The sequence below is a fragment of the Rhinopithecus bieti genome, unplaced genomic scaffold (assembly GCF_001698545.2).
Source record: "Rhinopithecus bieti isolate Rb0 unplaced genomic scaffold, ASM169854v2 scaffold_2205, whole genome shotgun sequence".
Classification (NCBI taxonomy): Eukaryota; Metazoa; Chordata; class Mammalia; order Primates; family Cercopithecidae; genus Rhinopithecus; species Rhinopithecus bieti.
Genome location: NW_016803673.1, coordinates 700,767 through 717,731, shown reverse-complemented (window position 1 = coordinate 717,731; position 16,965 = coordinate 700,767). Strand labels below are relative to the sequence as shown.

The window sequence follows — 16,965 nt, the reverse complement described above, 5'->3', positions numbered from 1 at the left end:
TGCAGTGAGCCGAGATCGCGCCACTGCACTCCAGCCTGGGTGACAGAACGAGGCTCTGTCTCAAAAAAAAAAAAAGAAAGCAAGTGGGTCCCGTGTGCAGGTTCTGTCCAAAGCACTTCTCTTCATGCATTAGCTCCCTTAATAGCAGGGGGAAGGACAGGGCCTTAATGCAGCCATCTGCGTGCCCTTCCTGCTTTGTCTTCCCTAGGACCTTTCAGCATCAGGGTCATTGGCATCTCGTTGTGGATGACAAGACCACGTTCTCACCCCCAGAGGCAGAAGGGTCTCGGGAGTGTGGAGCACCTGTCTGTAGCATGCACTGACACTCCAAGCTGAGTCCCCTTACACCACCCTCCCCTTATAAGTGCCTTCCCACCTCCCTGCAATCTGGCCCATCCCACTGTGCAGAGCAGGAAAACCACCCCACACACCCACTCTGGCGGCGTTGAGATCTGTGAGCAGGAAGCAGTCACCTCGCTGCTGCAGAGGGCAACCCCAGGACCAGACTGCTCTGTCTGGACCTAACGCCCCAAAGGACCGCACTGCTCTGTCTGGACCTAACGCCCCCCAGGACCGCACTGCTCTGTCTGGACCTAATGCCCCCCCAAGACCGGACTGGTCTTTCTGGGACCTAAGCCCCCCAGGACCGGACTGCTCGTGTCTGGACCTAACGCCCCCCCAAGGGACCGGAATGCTCTGTCTGGACCTAACGCCCCCCAGGACCGGACTGCTCTGTCTGGACCTAACACTGCCCCCAGGACCCGGACTGCTCTGTCTGGACCTAACGCCCCCCAGACCGGACGCTCGTCTGGACCTTAAGCCCCCCAGGACTGCACTGCTCTGTCTGACCTTAAGACCCCCAGGACTGGGACTGTTCGTCTGGACCTAAGCCCCCCAGGCATGCACTGCCCTGTCTGGGGGACCTAATGCCCCCCAGGACCGGGACTGCTCTCTGTTCTGTCTGGACCTAATGCCCCCCAAGACCGGACTGCTCTGTCTAGACCTAATGCCCCCCAAGACTGGACTGCTCTGTCTGTATCTAATGCCCCCCGGGACTGCACTGCTCTGTCTGTATCTAACGCCTCACGTGTACGCCTCTTGACTCCTGTTTTTATATCCCCTTCCTTTGTCGTAGTGAGCGCTAGTCAGGTTATCGTTTTTCTAGGTGCCTAGGATCTGGGGCTCCTGGAAGCCCCGGCTGTTTGCTTTGCACAGCGCAGCCAGGGTGTGGGTTTGCAAAGCTGTCGTGGTGCTGATGGATGCTTTTGATCATTAGGCATCTATTTTCTGCTTGATGACTGGATCGCCCTCCAGGAAAAGAGGCTCTGGTGGCAAGTAGAGTGTGGGGAGAAGCCCCAGGAGGAGGGATCCCTGGCAGGGGAGTGGGGGAGATGGGTGCTGGGGCTGGCAGAGGAGCCACCGGGGGCCTGCTCAGAGCACTGTCGACTACAATCACTGCAAGCCATATGCTCAGCGCAGCCTCCAACTCCCAGCGTGCTAAGTGACACGTCCCTAGGTCCTGCCATTGATCTAGGCCAGCCGTGGTTGGTTTGTTTTGATCTTTTCCAATCTCCCATTCAGTTTTGATCACACACACAGGAGACCAATAACTCGCTCCAAAAGAAAGAAAACAAAATCGATGTTGGCTTCAGCACTGGCTCCCATGGAGGGCATTGTAAGACGGGTGTGGCCAAGGGCAGAGGGGAGAAGTGCAACGGGACTGCCTAGTAGAGAGCCCGGCTCAGGGGGACCTGCAGAATCTCCGCGTTCATGTGACCCCAGGAGGGACGGTCCTGAGCCAGCTTGCAGGGTCTTGCTAAGCTGTCAGAACAAAGTTAGCTTGGGACGCCTTTGCATCAGGCCTCTCTTGGTTCATTTATTAAGCACCGTCTGTGTGCCCAGCCTGTGCTGAGCACTGAGAACCCCCTAGCACTTCTCAGCAGGGAGCCACCCCTGCGCTTCCCAGGGCACCGGGCCCCACAGCGCCCCCTTTCTTTCCTGCCTGTCCCATTGCCTCAGTGTTGGAGGAGGGAAGGGCTGTGTGGAGGGTGACCAGCTCTCAACCTGATGCATGAATGCCCTGCCAGGCTGTGTTCCCGCCCACAGGGAGACCACGTGAGTTCTGGGACCCCTTCCCCAGCTCCGAGGCTCCTGGCCTGCTCTGACCACGGGCTGCCTTCCAGAGCCTGACATCTGCCTCCTCCTTTCTGACCCGCTTCCTATAAAAGTCTCAGGTCAGCTCACATCAGCAGACACCAGACACCAAAAAGGGCCAGTGCTACTCCCAACACCCCAGGAAATTCATGTTCAAAGGGGTGATATCATTAGGAAAACACTGTCATTTTACAAACAGTAGCAAGCTTAGCTTAGTGTTTCAAAGTCCTTTCCCATCACCTAAACGGCGTCAAGGCCATCTAGATATTTTATAAGGATCCTACAGGATCTTTATTTCCAGAAGGTGGAAATATCCAAAATGCATAAAATCGTGTGGGTGCAGGCAGTGGTCAGCCCACCGCCAGTGGTGCAATAAACATCAGCGTCCCTTCAAACCACTTCTCAGTGTGAGGATGGACATTCCCGAAACCGAGAATCGTTCCCCTTCAGCCTTCACTCCCTCAGTGGAGCCTCCGGCAGAAACTGCCAGAATCCCCACCTCTTTCCCACCACCCATTCAGCTACGGCCCCCACAGCGTCTCTTCCAGCAGCCCAGGCTCCTTGACATTAGCAATTCTATTGGGAGGACATGTGACAGAGGCTCGCCAAATCAAAGGGAAGTGCCGCGCGGGCCCAAGTCCCTACGCCAAAGCCCTCTAAATAGCACCCTCTTCCCACCTCCCGGGGGCTGCATCAGAGGCGTTTGGGACGGCGGTGCCAGGTCCATGCCCATCGTCCAGCTCTACCCTGAACCGAGAGGCCCTCTTCGCTGGGAAGCTGATGAAAGTAATTGGCACAATTAGGAAAATCCCACGTTCTCAGTAAACTGCACCACACGCAGCCGAAATGCGGTCCAGAGGTTCAGACAGCCAGTTTTTCTTACACGGGAAGCTGTGCTGGGCCTTGGTTTTGGAGAAGCCTGGTCCCCTGAAAGCATGGTATTTACAAACGCATTGTGTGTTTGAGAAGGAAGTACCCACCCATTGCTTTATTTTTTCTTTTCCAGCAAAGAAACCCTCAGGGTTTGGGGAGGGGATTTGGGCGGGAACTTGGGGCCTTTCAGCCGGTGTGGTGGAATTAGAGGGAGGCTGTGCTTGAGCGGTGGCCTTGCTCAGCATCTGGCCACAGGCTCTCGGGAACTGTAGCATGTGGTCCGTTGAACTAGAGAAGGATGGTCAGTGTGCAGAGACCCCCACGACCCTCAGGAGGCCTGAGTCCTGCCCTGACCCCCTGTTCTTTGTACATCTTGGGGCTGGGAATCTGACGTTTCCTGCCTGTGCTGAGGGTGGGTGTGTTGCCGAGCTGTTGCGGACATCAGATGTCACCAGTGAGCTCCTTTGTGGGGTCTCTGTGTATAGCGTGGTTCACAGCTGGGCACAGAGGTTCAGGGTGGCTCCACACTGGAGTCTGCATCTCTCTGTGACCTTTGGGACATTCTTTTTTTTTTTTTTTTTGAGATGGAGTCTTGCTCTGTCATCAGACTGGGGTGTGCAGTGGTGCAATCTCGGCTTACTGCAACCTCCACCTCCTGAGTTCAAGCAATTCCCCTGCCTCAGCCTCCCGAGTAGCTGGGATGACAGGTGTGCGCCACCACTTCTGGCTAATGTGTGTGTGTGTGTGTGTGCGTTTTAGTAGAGACAGGGTTTCACCATTTTGGCCAGGATGATCTCCATCTCCTGACCTCGTGATCCATCTACCTCGGCCTCCCAAAGTGCAGGGATTACAGGTGTGAGCCACCGTGCCTGGCCAGGACATTCTTAACCTTCTGTTCCTCGGCGTCATGATCAGAAAGGGCAGACCTGCACAGGGACTCTCAGCACATGCGGTGGCGGCAGCACCAGTGGCTCTAATACACCAGGTTTCAGCCCATAGCACACAGCAGCCCATCCAGCTATGAATGAAGAGCAGTTAGGTCAGGGAGGGACACGCACTGCCCGTTGATTCACCAAGAGGACTCCATGAACAGACAGCACCAGGGGTCACCCGCCCTGCGGGGCTCTCAGTTGGGAGAGGCACCTGCAGAAGAGTCTCTGCTCTCTGCTGTCTAAGGTCCCTGTTCCCTCCAGGCTGCACTGGCTTTCTGCTCCCGGAATGTTCTCTCTGGTCTCCCCTTCCTATGCCTGGGAAACCCCAAGATTCTTCCAGCAGGAGGACTTCTGCATGCAGCCATGGCCCCTCATGAGGTCAGAAGCTTTGGGAGGACAGGGCCTATGTCTCCAGCACCTAGAAAATAGGAGAGAAATGGTGCCCCTGGGTTGAGCTTGGGGCCCAGCCTTGGGGCTCTGTGTAGCCAAGACCCAGGGCAGGATGGCCAGCCAGCCATGCACACCTGCTTTCAGGCATTTCTCTCCCAGCCAGAGGGTGACCTGTCCACCCAGTCTGTGCAGGGCCGCTCTTGGACAGGTGTCTCCTGGGCCACTGTGGATGCCTTGACACCAGGAGACCTCAGCAGCGAGGGCTTGTGTGGACGCCGTGCTGTTCCTGGGAGGACGACGGCAGGAGGGCTTTGCCTTCTGCAGGGGCACAGACAGGGGCCACCACGTGGAGCTGCCAAATGAGATTGGGACAAGGTCCTTGAGGGGGAGAAGGAAGAGGGATGAGGAGAGGCCCACCTGCAGAGGCTGTGGCAGGAGGGAAAAGGGCATTGCTGGGGGCATCCAGGGATGAGCAGGTTCGGGGAGCCGCTGTCTCCTTCATAGCCGCTTTGTGGGGTGGGGGAGGGCAGCCTTGGGAACATGGGTGGAAGCAAGCCGTGTCGGGGTCAGGGCAGGCTTTGGATGTGCTGTGTGCAAGATCCAGACCAGCGTGCACGCTTCCTAATGCACAGAGCAGGTGGCAGCCGGCACAGCTGGCCATGTGACCCTGAGAGAGGCCTTCCTTCTCTCTGGGCCTCTCTGAATTGGGGATTTGGGGATGGGGTCCCTAAGCCTCTGTGATTCTGTGGAGGGATGGGTGTCACGGCCTGTCTTGCTGCATCCTGGGCTAGTCCAGAGGCCAAGCCTCCTGCGGTCTCGGTTTTCAGATGGACTGGCCCTACCGCCACGTCCCCACAGGTGGTCCTCCGACCTTCTTCCTTTGGGTGGTGCCTGGGCCTGGTGAGCTCCAGCAGGCTCTGAGGGCCGTATCTAGCCTACCCAGAACCACCAAGGACACTGGAGTCCTGGGCTAAGGACAGAAATGATGATCGCTGGAATTTACTGAACCACTGCATGTAGCAGGTCCTCACTGGACCTGTTTTGCAGCACAGAGAACTGAGGCACAGAGAGGGGTGGAAACTCCCCCGGTCTCGCTGGAGACTGGCGGTGGCTGGTGGTGGTGGTGCTTCTTGGTGCTGCATTAACAGGAGTCCAGCCACGTGCACACCCCTCACTCTGTGGGATCCACAAAGCAGTGCCTGGGAGGTCAGAAAGCTCTGGCAGACCCACGTTGTGCCCTGAGCTGGGTGGGGGTGCTGGGTCACAGTGAGGCGGCGAGACCTCCCCTCCGGGCTCACAGTCAGGTGGGGGACACATGCCCGATGCCCCAGCACACGTGTGTAGAAGCCCAAGAGGTGTCCTGTGGCTGCTGCAGGAGCTCCCACAGCCTGGGGGACACCACTGGGGTTCACTGCCACCCAGTGCCGGAGTCTGGAAGCCCCAGACCAGGGCACCTGCAGGGCTGTGCTCTAAAGACGACAGGGGAGGATGCTCCTGCCTCTTCTGGTGACTCCAAGTGTTCTTGGCTATGGCTGCATCACTCCAGTCTCTGCCTCCGTCTTCACGTGGCCTCCTCCCTGTGTCTGTGTCTGTGTCCCCTCTTCTGTCTCTTATAAGGACACTTGTCACTGGATTTAGGGCCCACCTTCATCCAGGATGAGCTCATCTTGAGATTCTTTTTTTTTTTTTTTTTTTTTTGAGACAGAGTCTAGCTCTGTTGCCCAGGGTGGAGTGCAGTGGTGCAATCTCAGCTCACTACAACCTCCGCATCCTGGGACCCCAAGATCAAGCGATTCTCCTGCCTTAGCCTCCCGAGTAGCTGGGATTACAGGCACATGCCACCATGTCTGGCTAATTTTTGTATTTTTAGTAGAGATGAGGTTTCACTGTGTTGGCCAGGTCTTGAACTCCTAACCTTGTGATCCGCCCGCCTCGGCCTCCCAAAATGCTGGGATTACACATGTGAGCCCCCATGCCCAGACGAGATTCTTAATCCTATCTGCAAAGACCTTTTTCCTAAATAAAGTCCCATTTGCAGGTCCCAGGATGTGGACCTATCTTCTGGGGGCCACTATTCAGTCCACTACAAGAGTGGACACCTGCCTGCCTGGGGGTACAGGGGTTTCGGAAATACCTCCCGAGGGGGTGAGTGTGGGCTGAGGCAGTGATGGGGACGGGGCGGAAGGGCGGCTCCTGCAGGCACAGAGGCAAGAGATGGAAGCTCTGGGACTCAAGGACGTGATCGGGCAACCTGGGGAGGAAGGAAGGGGCTGGCTGGGCAGCAAAGTCTGATCCTAGACTCCAATATAGGGGACTGGGTAAGGGACAGGCTGGACTGGCATTCTAGAAGGTTCACACAGGCCACACCAGAGCTGCAGGGGCCAGGAGAGAGCTGCCAGCACCACTGATGAATGTGGCGGCGAGAACCAGGCCCCGGACACGGATTATTCCCGTGTGCATGGGGAACAGCCCTCTTTGCACACAGTGCAGTGTCGTCCCCAGGGCTGATGTCATCCAAGCCCCTCACCCACCCCCGCTCTATGGCAGGAAGGATGAGGCCAGGCAGGAACAGCAAGCTTCTCCCTGCAAGTGTGTCCACCCTGTTTGGGACAGTTTTCCTGCTGGAGCTGGACACACATACAACCTTTCCTCAAGACCGCTAGGGCCACGAAAGGTCAAGGGTGAATGTACTTCTCTGTAATTCAGCCCTGCTAGAAAAGAACTATCCTCTATTGTGGGAGCCACTGAAATCTTCAGCCGGGGGTGCCATCTTCACCTCCCTACACATTCACCACTCAGGTCTGCAGCTTCAGGCCAAGCCTTCAAACCCATGTCCACATCCAGGTTGCATCCATAGGAAGAGGGAGGAGGCCGGCCGAACCCTCACCTGGCCAGGCCCCACTTCCCCAGCACAGGGACGGATTGCTTGCCTGAGGTCAGGCCTGGTGGGTGATGTGAGGATAGAGGGTTTGCCCTCCAGGTTCCCCTGGGGGCAGAAAGGATAAGTGGACAGAGGAAAATGGGCCGTTTACCTGGCAGGTTCATGGCGTAGACAGCAGCGCATCAGGGCTGGGGCTTTTCAGCCTCACCCACTGACATCTGGGACTGGATCATGCCTCGTTGTGGGGGGCTGTCAGTGTGTGGGGATGGGTAGCGGCACCCCTGGCCTCTGCCCCTAGATGCCAGCAACACTTTCCCCCCTTCCCAGTCAAGACAATCCAAACTGTTTCTGGGCATGGCCAGTGCCCCCAGGGCAGATCACCCCTGGCCAGATTGGTGGTTTCAAGCTCAGGATTTGGAGTCCCCTCCTGGACCTGACCACTGGAAAGTCACCAAACCTCCCTGGCCTCCATTTTCTAGTCTAAAAATGGGGCGATCACAGCTCCATGGGTGTACGGGCTCACGTGATCATTGAAGGCAAGAGATGATGCCAGCGTCCGGCGCAGTGAGCGCCCTGAGTAAGGGCACACAAGTGACCAGGCATCCAGGTAGCCTGGTTCCGCTCTTGGCCTTTTGCTGGGTGTCCTTGGGTCTTTTGGGAGAGAATGATAGGTCCTACCCGGAGGTGTAAGTGCTCAATCTCCCTAAAAGTCGGCTCTGTATTTGGGGCCGCCTCCCCAGAGAGGAAGCTCGCAGGCATTGATGAGATTTGATCTGAGCCTTGGGACTTGGAGAAAGGGGAAGAAAAAGGCCTTTCAGATGAGAAGGTCGAGGGAAGGAACTCAGAGGACAGGGCCTACTGTGAAGCACGGGTCTCCTTATCCCAAGGCCTTTGGGGGTCCGTGTGCCTCCCTTTGCATGGGTGCCTTCCCATTGGTAACTGGATCTCAGCCTCGGAGGAGTTTTTACCCCACAGAAACTGGCAAACGCTCAGAGCAGCCTCCCCTGAACCCCACCCAGGGCCCGAGCACCGTGTGCCGGTTCTCCCTCCCGCCCCCAATTACATCTTCAGAGTGCTGTGTCCTGTGTCCGATTTGCCGGTGTACTGAAAGAGAAGGTGATTTAAAAATCCTTAGCAACTTAATGCTGTTGTCTCCCCGTTCTGCCCATGGGAAGGAGGCTCTGGACCCGGGGTACAGGGGTGAGTCACCCTGCATCCCTGCGATCTGGGGCTCGTTTGTGGGGGTGATGTGTGAACACAGTCAAAGGTGTTCTGTGTGCTGTGATGGCAGGGGTGGTTCCCCTCCAGGCAGGTCAGGAGAGGGCTGGGGGAGGAATGGTATTAGATGTGAGTTTCAGAAGCAGTGAGCTCCATGTCTGAGGAGATAGCCAAGCAAAGAGGGGCCAGAGGGCAGCTTTTGGCAGTGTCATTAAGGGGGTTTCAGTGCACGGCCCCGTTCCCTCCAGTACCCCTCCCGGTTCTAATCTGTGACCCACATCATTGAGGTTTGGTCTGTGGGAGGCTAATAGCCTCAAATGAGGCCCAGCTGAAAAAAAAAACTCGTTAAAAACAAAAAGCGCATCTGCCTGTAAGTATCTGAATGGATGTCTTGAGAAGAAGGTTATAATTTTTTTTTTTAATTTTTAGCGCATGTGTAATGCCAAGTCTGAAAGCTCCCTCATCCTTAGTCTCCTGCAGCTCCAGAGCCCTCGATGGATAAAGCAGCTGTCTCATTGCCAGACAGATGCATGCAGAGCAGCACCAGCCTGCCAGACTCCCTGTGCCTGACTGCGTTGCTTTCTAATTTGCTCCCACATTGGTTGAAAATGACTAAAGCATTTTGTACAAAGTCCAGACAATTCTCAAGTCAACTGGCATTTAAGCGATCATCAGAAATCTCTTCCTCTGTGACCCCAAACTTGGGCCATTACTAGGTTTGCTATCTTGGTTGATTTTGACAACCAGAGCCTTCTTCAAAGCCCATATTCTTCTCAGAGAGGTACTTTCCCTGGATTAGGGGTGACAATGAGTGATTACACTCACAGCATCCCAAATGCCAAATTAATGACGTTCTGCCCTGCAGACGGGATGACTCAATCCATGCTGCAGTGATGACCTGGTGGGAGGAGAGGCCTCAAGCATGGTGTCTCATTGGGATATGGGAGCTGGCCTTTCCTGGTGACCTTGAGAGCCGGTCCTCACTGCAGACAAGAGCTGCCTGGAGCTGTGAGCATTTGACCTCAGCTAGGCCAGGCGGCTATGCCCCTTCGAAGGCCCCCTTCAGCTCTGGGTTCTGCATTGAAGGAGCTCCTTTCTTGCACAAGTGTGTATGACCCCCACTATGCGCCAGGCCCCTGGCTGGGGGTATGGCAGTGAACAGATAGGTGCAGCTGCTGTCCCACAACCTGGTGTCATCCCAAGCAAGCAGAGGGCAGGATTAGGGGCGAATGGCTGCACGTATACACCTGTGTGTTCCCACCCTACCTTCCCGCTAGATTCTTTCTTCAAACTGGGCCTGTGTGTTCCCATCCCACCTTCCTGCTAGAACCTTTCTTCAAACTGGGCCATCCTTTCTCTGATAGCACAATAGCCACGTCTCCTTTTGAGGAGCGTGCTGGGTTTGGAGGTAGGATGTAGCACCCTTTGCTTGTGACTACTCTTTTCTGGCTCTCTGGGTTTGGAGGGAGGCCACGGTACCCTTTGGTTGTGACTACTGTTTCCTGGCTCTTTCAGCTCCTTCTCCTGAGGACCAGGAAATTCCGAGTTGGGGAACAGCTTCCCACCCAAGGAGCCTGCTCCACCCCACTTTGGAGTACTCGCTGGGTCTTTAGAGTGCTTGCTGGGTCTTTGGAGTACTCGCTGGGTCTTTGGAAGTACTCGCTGGGTCTTTGGAGTACTCGCTGGGTCTTTGGAGTACTCGCTGGGTCTTTGGAAGTGCTCGCTGGGTCTTTGGAGTACTCGCTGGGTCTTTGGAAGTGCTCGCTGGGTCTTTGGAGTACTCGCTGGGTCTTTGGAGTACTTGCTGGGTCTTTGGAAGTGCTCGCTGGGTCTTTGGAGTACTCGCTGGGTCTTTGGAAGTACTCACTGGGTCTTTGGAAGTGCTCACTGGGTCTTTGGAAGTAGTCGATGAGTCTTGGGGAGTACTAGCTGTGTCTTTGGAAATGCTCTCTGGGTCTTTGGAATTGCGCACGGGGTCTTTGGAGTACTCACTGGGTCTTTGGAAGTGCTCGCTGGGTCTTTGGAGTACTCGCTGGGTCTCTGGAAGTGCTCGCTGGGTCTCTGGAAGTACTCACTGGGTCTTTGGAGTACTCGCTGGGTCTTTGGAAGTACTCGCTGGGTCTTTGGAGTGCTCGCTGGGTCTTTGGAGTGCTCGCTGGGTCTTTGGAAGTGCTCGCTGGGTCTTTGGAGTACTCACTGGGTCTTTGGAAGTGCTCGCTGGGTCTTTGGAAGTACTCGCTGGGTCTTTGGAGTACTCGCTGGGTCTTTGGAAGTGCTCGCTGGGTCTTTGGAGTACTCGCTGGGTCTTTGGAGTACTCGCTGGGTCTTTGGAAGTGCTCGCTGGGTCTTTGGAGTACTCGCTGGGTCTTTGGAGTACTCGCTGGGTCTTTGGAAGTGCTCGCTGGGTCTTTGGAGTACTCGCTGGGTCTTTGGAGTACTCGCTGGGTCTTTGGAAGTGCTCGCTGGGTCTTTGAAGTACTCGCTGGGTCTTTGGAGTACTCGCTGGGTCTTTGGAAGTGCTCGCTGGGTCTTTGGAGTACTCGCTGGGTCTTTGGAGTACTCGCTGGGTCTTTGGAAGTGCTCGCTGGGTCTTTGGAGTACTCGCTGGGTCTTTGGAGTACTCGCTGGGTCTTTGGAAGTGCTCGCTGGGTCTTTGGAGTACTCGCTGGGTCTTTGGAGTACTCGCTGGGTCTTTGGAAGTGCTCGCTGGGTCTTTGGAGTACTCGCTGGGTCTTTGGAGTACTCGCTGGGTCTTTGGAAGTGCTCGCTGGGTCTTTGGAGTACTCGCTGGGTCTTTGGAGTACTCGCTGGGTCTTTGGAAGTGCTCGCTGGGTCTTTGGAGTACTCGCTGGGTCTTTGGAAGTGCTCGCTGGGTCTTTGAAGTACTCGCTGGGTCTTTGGAGTACTCGCTGGGTCTTTGGAAGTGCTCGCTGGGTCTTTGGAGTACTCGCTGGGTCTTTGGAGTACTCGCTGGGTCTTTGGAAGTGCTCGCTGGGTCTTTGGAGTACTCGCTGGGTCTTTGGAGTACTCGCTGGGTCTTTGGAAGTACTCGCTGGGTCTTTGGAGTACTCGCTGGGTCTTTGGAAGTGCTCGCTGGGTCTTTGGAGTACTCGCTGGGTCTTTGGAAGTGCTCGCTGGGTCTTTGAAGTACTCGCTGGGTCTTTGGAGTACTCGCTGGGTCTTTGGAAGTGCTCGCTGGGTCTTTGGAGTACTCGCTGGGTCTTTGGAAGTGCTCGCTGGGTCTTTGAAGTACTCGCTGGGTCTTTGGAGTACTCGCTGGGTCTTTGGAAGTGCTCGCTGGGTCTTTGGAGTACTCGCTGGGTCTTTGGAAGTGCTCGCTGGGTCTTTGAAGTACTCGCTGGGTCTTTGGAGTACTCGCTGGGTCTTTGGAAGTGCTCGCTGGGTCTTTGGAGTACTCGCTGGGTCTTTGGAAGTGCTCGCTGGGTCTTTGAAGTACTCGCTGGGTCTTTGGAGTACTCGCTGGGTCTTTGGAAGTGCTCGCTGGGTCTTTGGAGTACTCGCTGGGTCTTTGGAAGTGCTCGCTGGGTCTTTGAAGTACTCGCTGGGTCTTTGGAGTACTCGCTGGGTCTTTGGAAGTGCTCGCTGGGTCTTTGGAGTACTCGCTGGGTCTTTGGAAGTGCTCGCTGGGTCTTTGGAGTACTCACTGGGTCTTTGGAAGTGCTCGCTGGGTCTTTGGAAGTACTCGCTGGGTCTTTGGAGTACTCGCTGGGTCTTTGGAAGTGCTCGCTGGGTCTTTGAAGTACTCGCTGGGTCTTTGGAGTACTCGCTGGGTCTTTGGAAGTGCTCGCTGGGTCTTTGGAGTACTCGCTGGGTCTTTGGAGTACTCGCTGGGTCTTTGGAAGTACTCGCTGGGTCTTTGGAGTACTCGCTGGGTCTTTGGAGTGCTCGCTGGGTCTTTGGAAGTGCTCGCTGGGTCTTTGGAGTACTCACTGGGTCTTTGGAAGTGCTCGCTGGGTCTTTGGAAGTACTCGCTGGGTCTTTGGAGTACTCGCTGGGTCTTTGGAAGTGCTCGCTGGGTCTTTGGAGTACTCGCTGGGTCTTTGGAAGTGCTCGCTGGGTCTTTGGAAGTACTCGCTGGGTCTTTGGAGTACTCGCTGGGTCTTTGGAAGTGCTCGCTGGGTCTTTGGAGTACTCGCTGGGTCTTTGGAAGTGCTCGCTGGGTCTTTGGAGTACTCGCTGGGTCTTTGGAAGTACTCGCTGGGTCTTTGGAGTACTCGCTGGGTCTTTGGAAGTGCTCGCTGGGTCTTTGGAGTACTCGCTGGGTCTTTGGAGTACTCGCTGGGTCTTTGGAAGTACTCGCTGGGTCTTTGGAGTACTCGCTGGGTCTTTGGAAGTGCTCGCTGGGTCTTTGGAGTACTCGCTGGGTCTTTGGAGTACTCGCTGGGTCTTTGGAAGTACTCGCTGGGTCTTTGGAGTACTCGCTGGGTCTTTGGAAGTACTCGCTGGGTCTTTGGAGTACTCGCTGGGTCTTTGGAAGTACTCGCTGGGTCTTTGGAGTACTCGCTGGGTCTTTGGAAGTACTCGCTGGGTCTTTGGAGTACTCGCTGGGTCTTTGGAAGTACTCGCTGGGTCTTTGGAGTACTCGCTGGGTCTTTGGAAGTACTCGCTGGGTCTTTGGAGTACTCGCTGGGTCTTTGGAAGTACTCGCTGGGTCTTTGGAGTACTCGCTGGGTCTTTGGAAGTACTCGCTGGGTCTTTGGAGTACTCGCTGGGTCTTTGGAAGTACTCGCTGGGTCTTTGGAGTACTCGCTGGGTCTTTGGAAGTACTCGCTGGGTCTTTGGAGTACTCGCTGGGTCTTTAGAGTGCTCGCTGGGTCTTTGGAGTACTCGCTGGGTCTTTGGGAGTACTCGCTGGGTCTTGGGGAGTACTTGCTGTGTCTTTGGAAATGCTCTCTGGGTCTTTGGAAGTGCGCACGGGGTCTTTGGAGTACTCGCTGGGTCTTTGGAAGTACTTGCTGGGTCTTGGGAAGTGCTTGCTGGGTCTTTGGAGTACTCGCTGGGTCTTTGGAGTACTCGCTGGGTCTTGGGAAGTGCTCGCTGGGTCTTTGGAAGTACTCGCTGGGTCTTGGGGAGTACTTGCTGTGTCTTTGGAAATGCTCTCTGGGTCTTTGGAAATGCGCACGGGGTCTTTGGAGTACTCGCTCGGTCTTTGGAGTACTCGCTAGGTCTTGGGAAGTGCTCGCTGGGTCTTTGGAAGTGCTCGCTGGGTCTTTGGAAGTGCTCGCTGGGTCTTTGGAGGTACTCGCTGGGTCTCTGGCGTACTCACTGGGTCTTTGGACTACTCGCTGGGTCTTTGGAGGTACTCCCTGGGTCTTTGGAAGTGCTCGCTGGGTCTTTGGAGTACTCGCTGGGTCTTGGGAAGTGCTCGCTGGGTCTTTGGAAGTACTCGCTGGGTCTTGGGGAGTACTTGCTGTGTCTTTGGAAATGCTCTCTGGGTCTTTGGAAATGCGCACGGGGTCTTTGGAGTACTCGCTCGGTCTTTGGAGTACTCGCTAGGTCTTGGGAAGTGCTCGCTGGGTCTTTGGAAGTGCTCGCTGGGTCTTTGGAAGTGCTCGCTGGGTCTTTGGAGGTACTCGCTGGGTCTCTGGCGTACTCACTGGGTCTTTGGACTACTCGCTGGGTCTTTGGAGGTACTCCCTGGGTCTTTGGAAGTGCTCGCTGGGTCTTTGGAGTACTCGCTGGGTCTTGGGAAGTGCTCGCTGGGTCTCTGGAGTACTCGCTGGGTCTTTGGAGTATTCGCTGGGTCTTTGGAAGTACTCGCTGGGTCTTTGGAGTACTCGCTGGGTCTTGGGAAGTGCTCGCTGGGTCTTTGGAGTACTCGCTGGGTCTTTGGAGTACTCGCTGCGTCTTGGGAAGTGCTCGCTGGGTGTTTGGAGTACTCGCTGGGTCTTTGGAGTATTCGCTGGGTCTTTGTAAGTGCGCACGGGGTCTTTGAAGTACTCGCTGGGTCTTTGGAGTACTCACTGGGTCTTTGGAAATGCTCGCTGGGTCTTTGGAGTGTGCGCTGGGTCTTTGGAAGTGCTCACCACCGGGTCTGCTCTCTCCACAGGTGTGGTACATGGACGGCTATCACAACAACCGCTTCGTACGCGAGTACAAGTCCATGGTTGACTTCATGAACACGGACAATTTCACCTCCCACCGTCTCCCTCACCCCTGGTCGGGCACGGGGCAGGTGGTCTACAACGGGTCCATCTACTTCAACAAGTTCCAGAGCCACATCATCATCAGGTTCGACCTGAAGACAGAGACCATCCTCAAGACTCGCAGCCTGGACTATGCCGGTTACAACAACATGTACCACTACGCCTGGGGCGGCCACTCGGACATCGACCTCATGGTGGACGAGAGCGGGCTGTGGGCTGTGTACGCCACCAACCAGAACGCCGGCAACATCGTGGTCAGCAGGCTGGACCCTGTGTCCCTGCAGACCCTGCAGACCTGGAACACGAGCTACCCCAAGCGCAGCGCGGGGGAGGCCTTCATCATCTGCGGCACGCTGTACGTCACCAACGGCTACTCAGGGGGCACCAAGGTCCACTACGCCTACCAGACCAATGCCTCGACCTACGAGTACATCGACATCCCCTTCCAGAACAAATACTCCCACATCTCCATGCTGGACTACAACCCCAAGGACCGGGCCCTGTACGCCTGGAACAATGGCCACCAGATCCTCTACAACGTGACCCTCTTCCATGTCATCCGCTCCGACGAGTTGTAGCTCCCTCTTCCTGGAAGCCAAGGGCCCACGTCCTCACCAGAGGAAACTCCTGTGAAACCGCTGCCAAAAAGATACCAATGATACTAACAATACCAATTTTGAAAAATCATCAGCAGTGCGGATTCTGACGTCGAGGGATGGCATTACCTCCGTGTTTCTCCCTTTCCAGCCGGCGGGCCACAGACATCGGAAGAAACTCCCGTATTTGCAGCTGGAACTGCAGCCCACGGCGCCCCGGTTTTCCTCCCCGCCTCGTCCCTCTCTGGTCACACAACATGCTAAAGAGGCAAGGCAATGACTGTTGGCCAATTCTCACCGGGGAACAACCCACTGTTAGGATGGCATGAACATTTCCTTAGATCGTGGTCAGCTCCGAGGGATGTGGCCTCTGGGCTCTTGGGGAGCCCCGGGCCGCACCCGGCCGTAGGCTAGTGTAACTCGCATCCCATCGCAGTGCCGTTTCTTGACTGTGTTGCTGTCTCTTAGATTAACCGTGCTGAGACTCCACGTAGCTCCTGGACCCGTGTCTAGTACATACTGAAGCGATGGTCAGAGTGTGTAGAGTGAAGTTGCTGTGCCCACGTTGTTTGAACTCGCGTACCCCGTAGATATATTGTGCAGCGTTCTTCTGTTATTCCCTTGAGGTGGTAACTTCGTATGTTCAGTTTATGCAATGATTGTTGTAGATGCAATGCCGTAGTTTGGATTAATAAGTGGATGGTTTTTGTTTCTAAAAAGAAAAAAAAATTCAGTGTTCACCCTTATAGAGACATAGTCAAGTTCATGTTGATAATAATCAAAGGAATTACTCTCTCTTCTTGTTAAATTAGCTAAATCATGTAACCGCAGATAGGAAGGGCTCACCTGGGGAACCTTTGGTTTCCGATGGGACGGTAAAGTCATACGGGCAACAGTGTGCGGAAAGTACATTTTTTAAGTAAAAAACAAAGGAAAACTTTGTACTATCCAGTTATCTAAGGAACAATAAAACATTAGGAGATCTTTTGCTTCACTTGTCATTTCTGAGAGTTTTAAAAACTGACTGAGACTTCCAGGTCCTTGCAGACGGATTCCCGGGTTTGAGTGGCCCTTTGAGAAAAGGAAATAAATCCCTTCTTTCAGAAGAGGGAACAGCAGGTCCCTGGTGGATCTCCAACCTCCCATCCCCCCCAACCTGGAGGAGCAGCTTAGAATCTACCCCCCACCCCTTAGGTGACTCTGGGGCACTACTCCAACTTGGGACTGTGCACCAGGGACCCCAGCCACACCCCATCTCCACCCTGCTTTCCCTCCACAGACACCGCTGGAGGGGGCCTGGGGTGGCACCCACTTTAGACAGCCCTGGTGTGATGGGCGGAGACCCTGCTGAGGAAAAGTTCACTCATCTAGCGCTGCAACAGGCCCTGGAGGTGAGTGACATTCCTTTCTGGGACCTGTAGACCTGTATCTCCCCAGGCCTTGGAGACCGTGGCCAGGTGCATGCAGCCCTTGGCAACCCTGAGGGGCCCAGGGTGTCACATGGGCTAGATCCCGGGAGCCTCATGGGGCCCCTGCCACTCAGCAGGCCCTGAGGTCTCTGCAGGACAGGCCACAACTCAATGTCTGGAGGCTTTCTGGAATGTACTGGCATTTTCTGGGAGTAAAGGAAGAATGTCAGAGTAACCCCCTCACAGTGTTCCTGGCACTAACTTGGCAGAAGAGGGCTGCTCATCTGGGTCCCCAGATACAGTGCGAGGTTGGGAGCCACCCTTCTCTCATCTGCCCTCTGCTCA

The 16,965-nt window shown here is 55.4% G+C and overlaps 1 protein-coding gene across 1 annotated transcript in view; it reads left to right on the top strand.

Moving 5' to 3' along the window:
• LOC108513113 (noelin) overlaps positions 1 to 16,196 on the top strand; it is a 40,010-nt gene extending 23,814 nt beyond the window's left edge. Inside the window, exon 6 of the mRNA XM_017848756.1 lies at positions 14,519 to 16,196. Within this exon, the coding sequence (XP_017704245.1) occupies positions 14,519 to 15,193 (675 nt within the window). The 3' untranslated portion in view covers positions 15,194 to 16,196. The remainder of the gene's footprint in view (positions 1 to 14,518) is intronic.
• Positions 16,197 to 16,965: the final 769 nt, after the last annotated feature.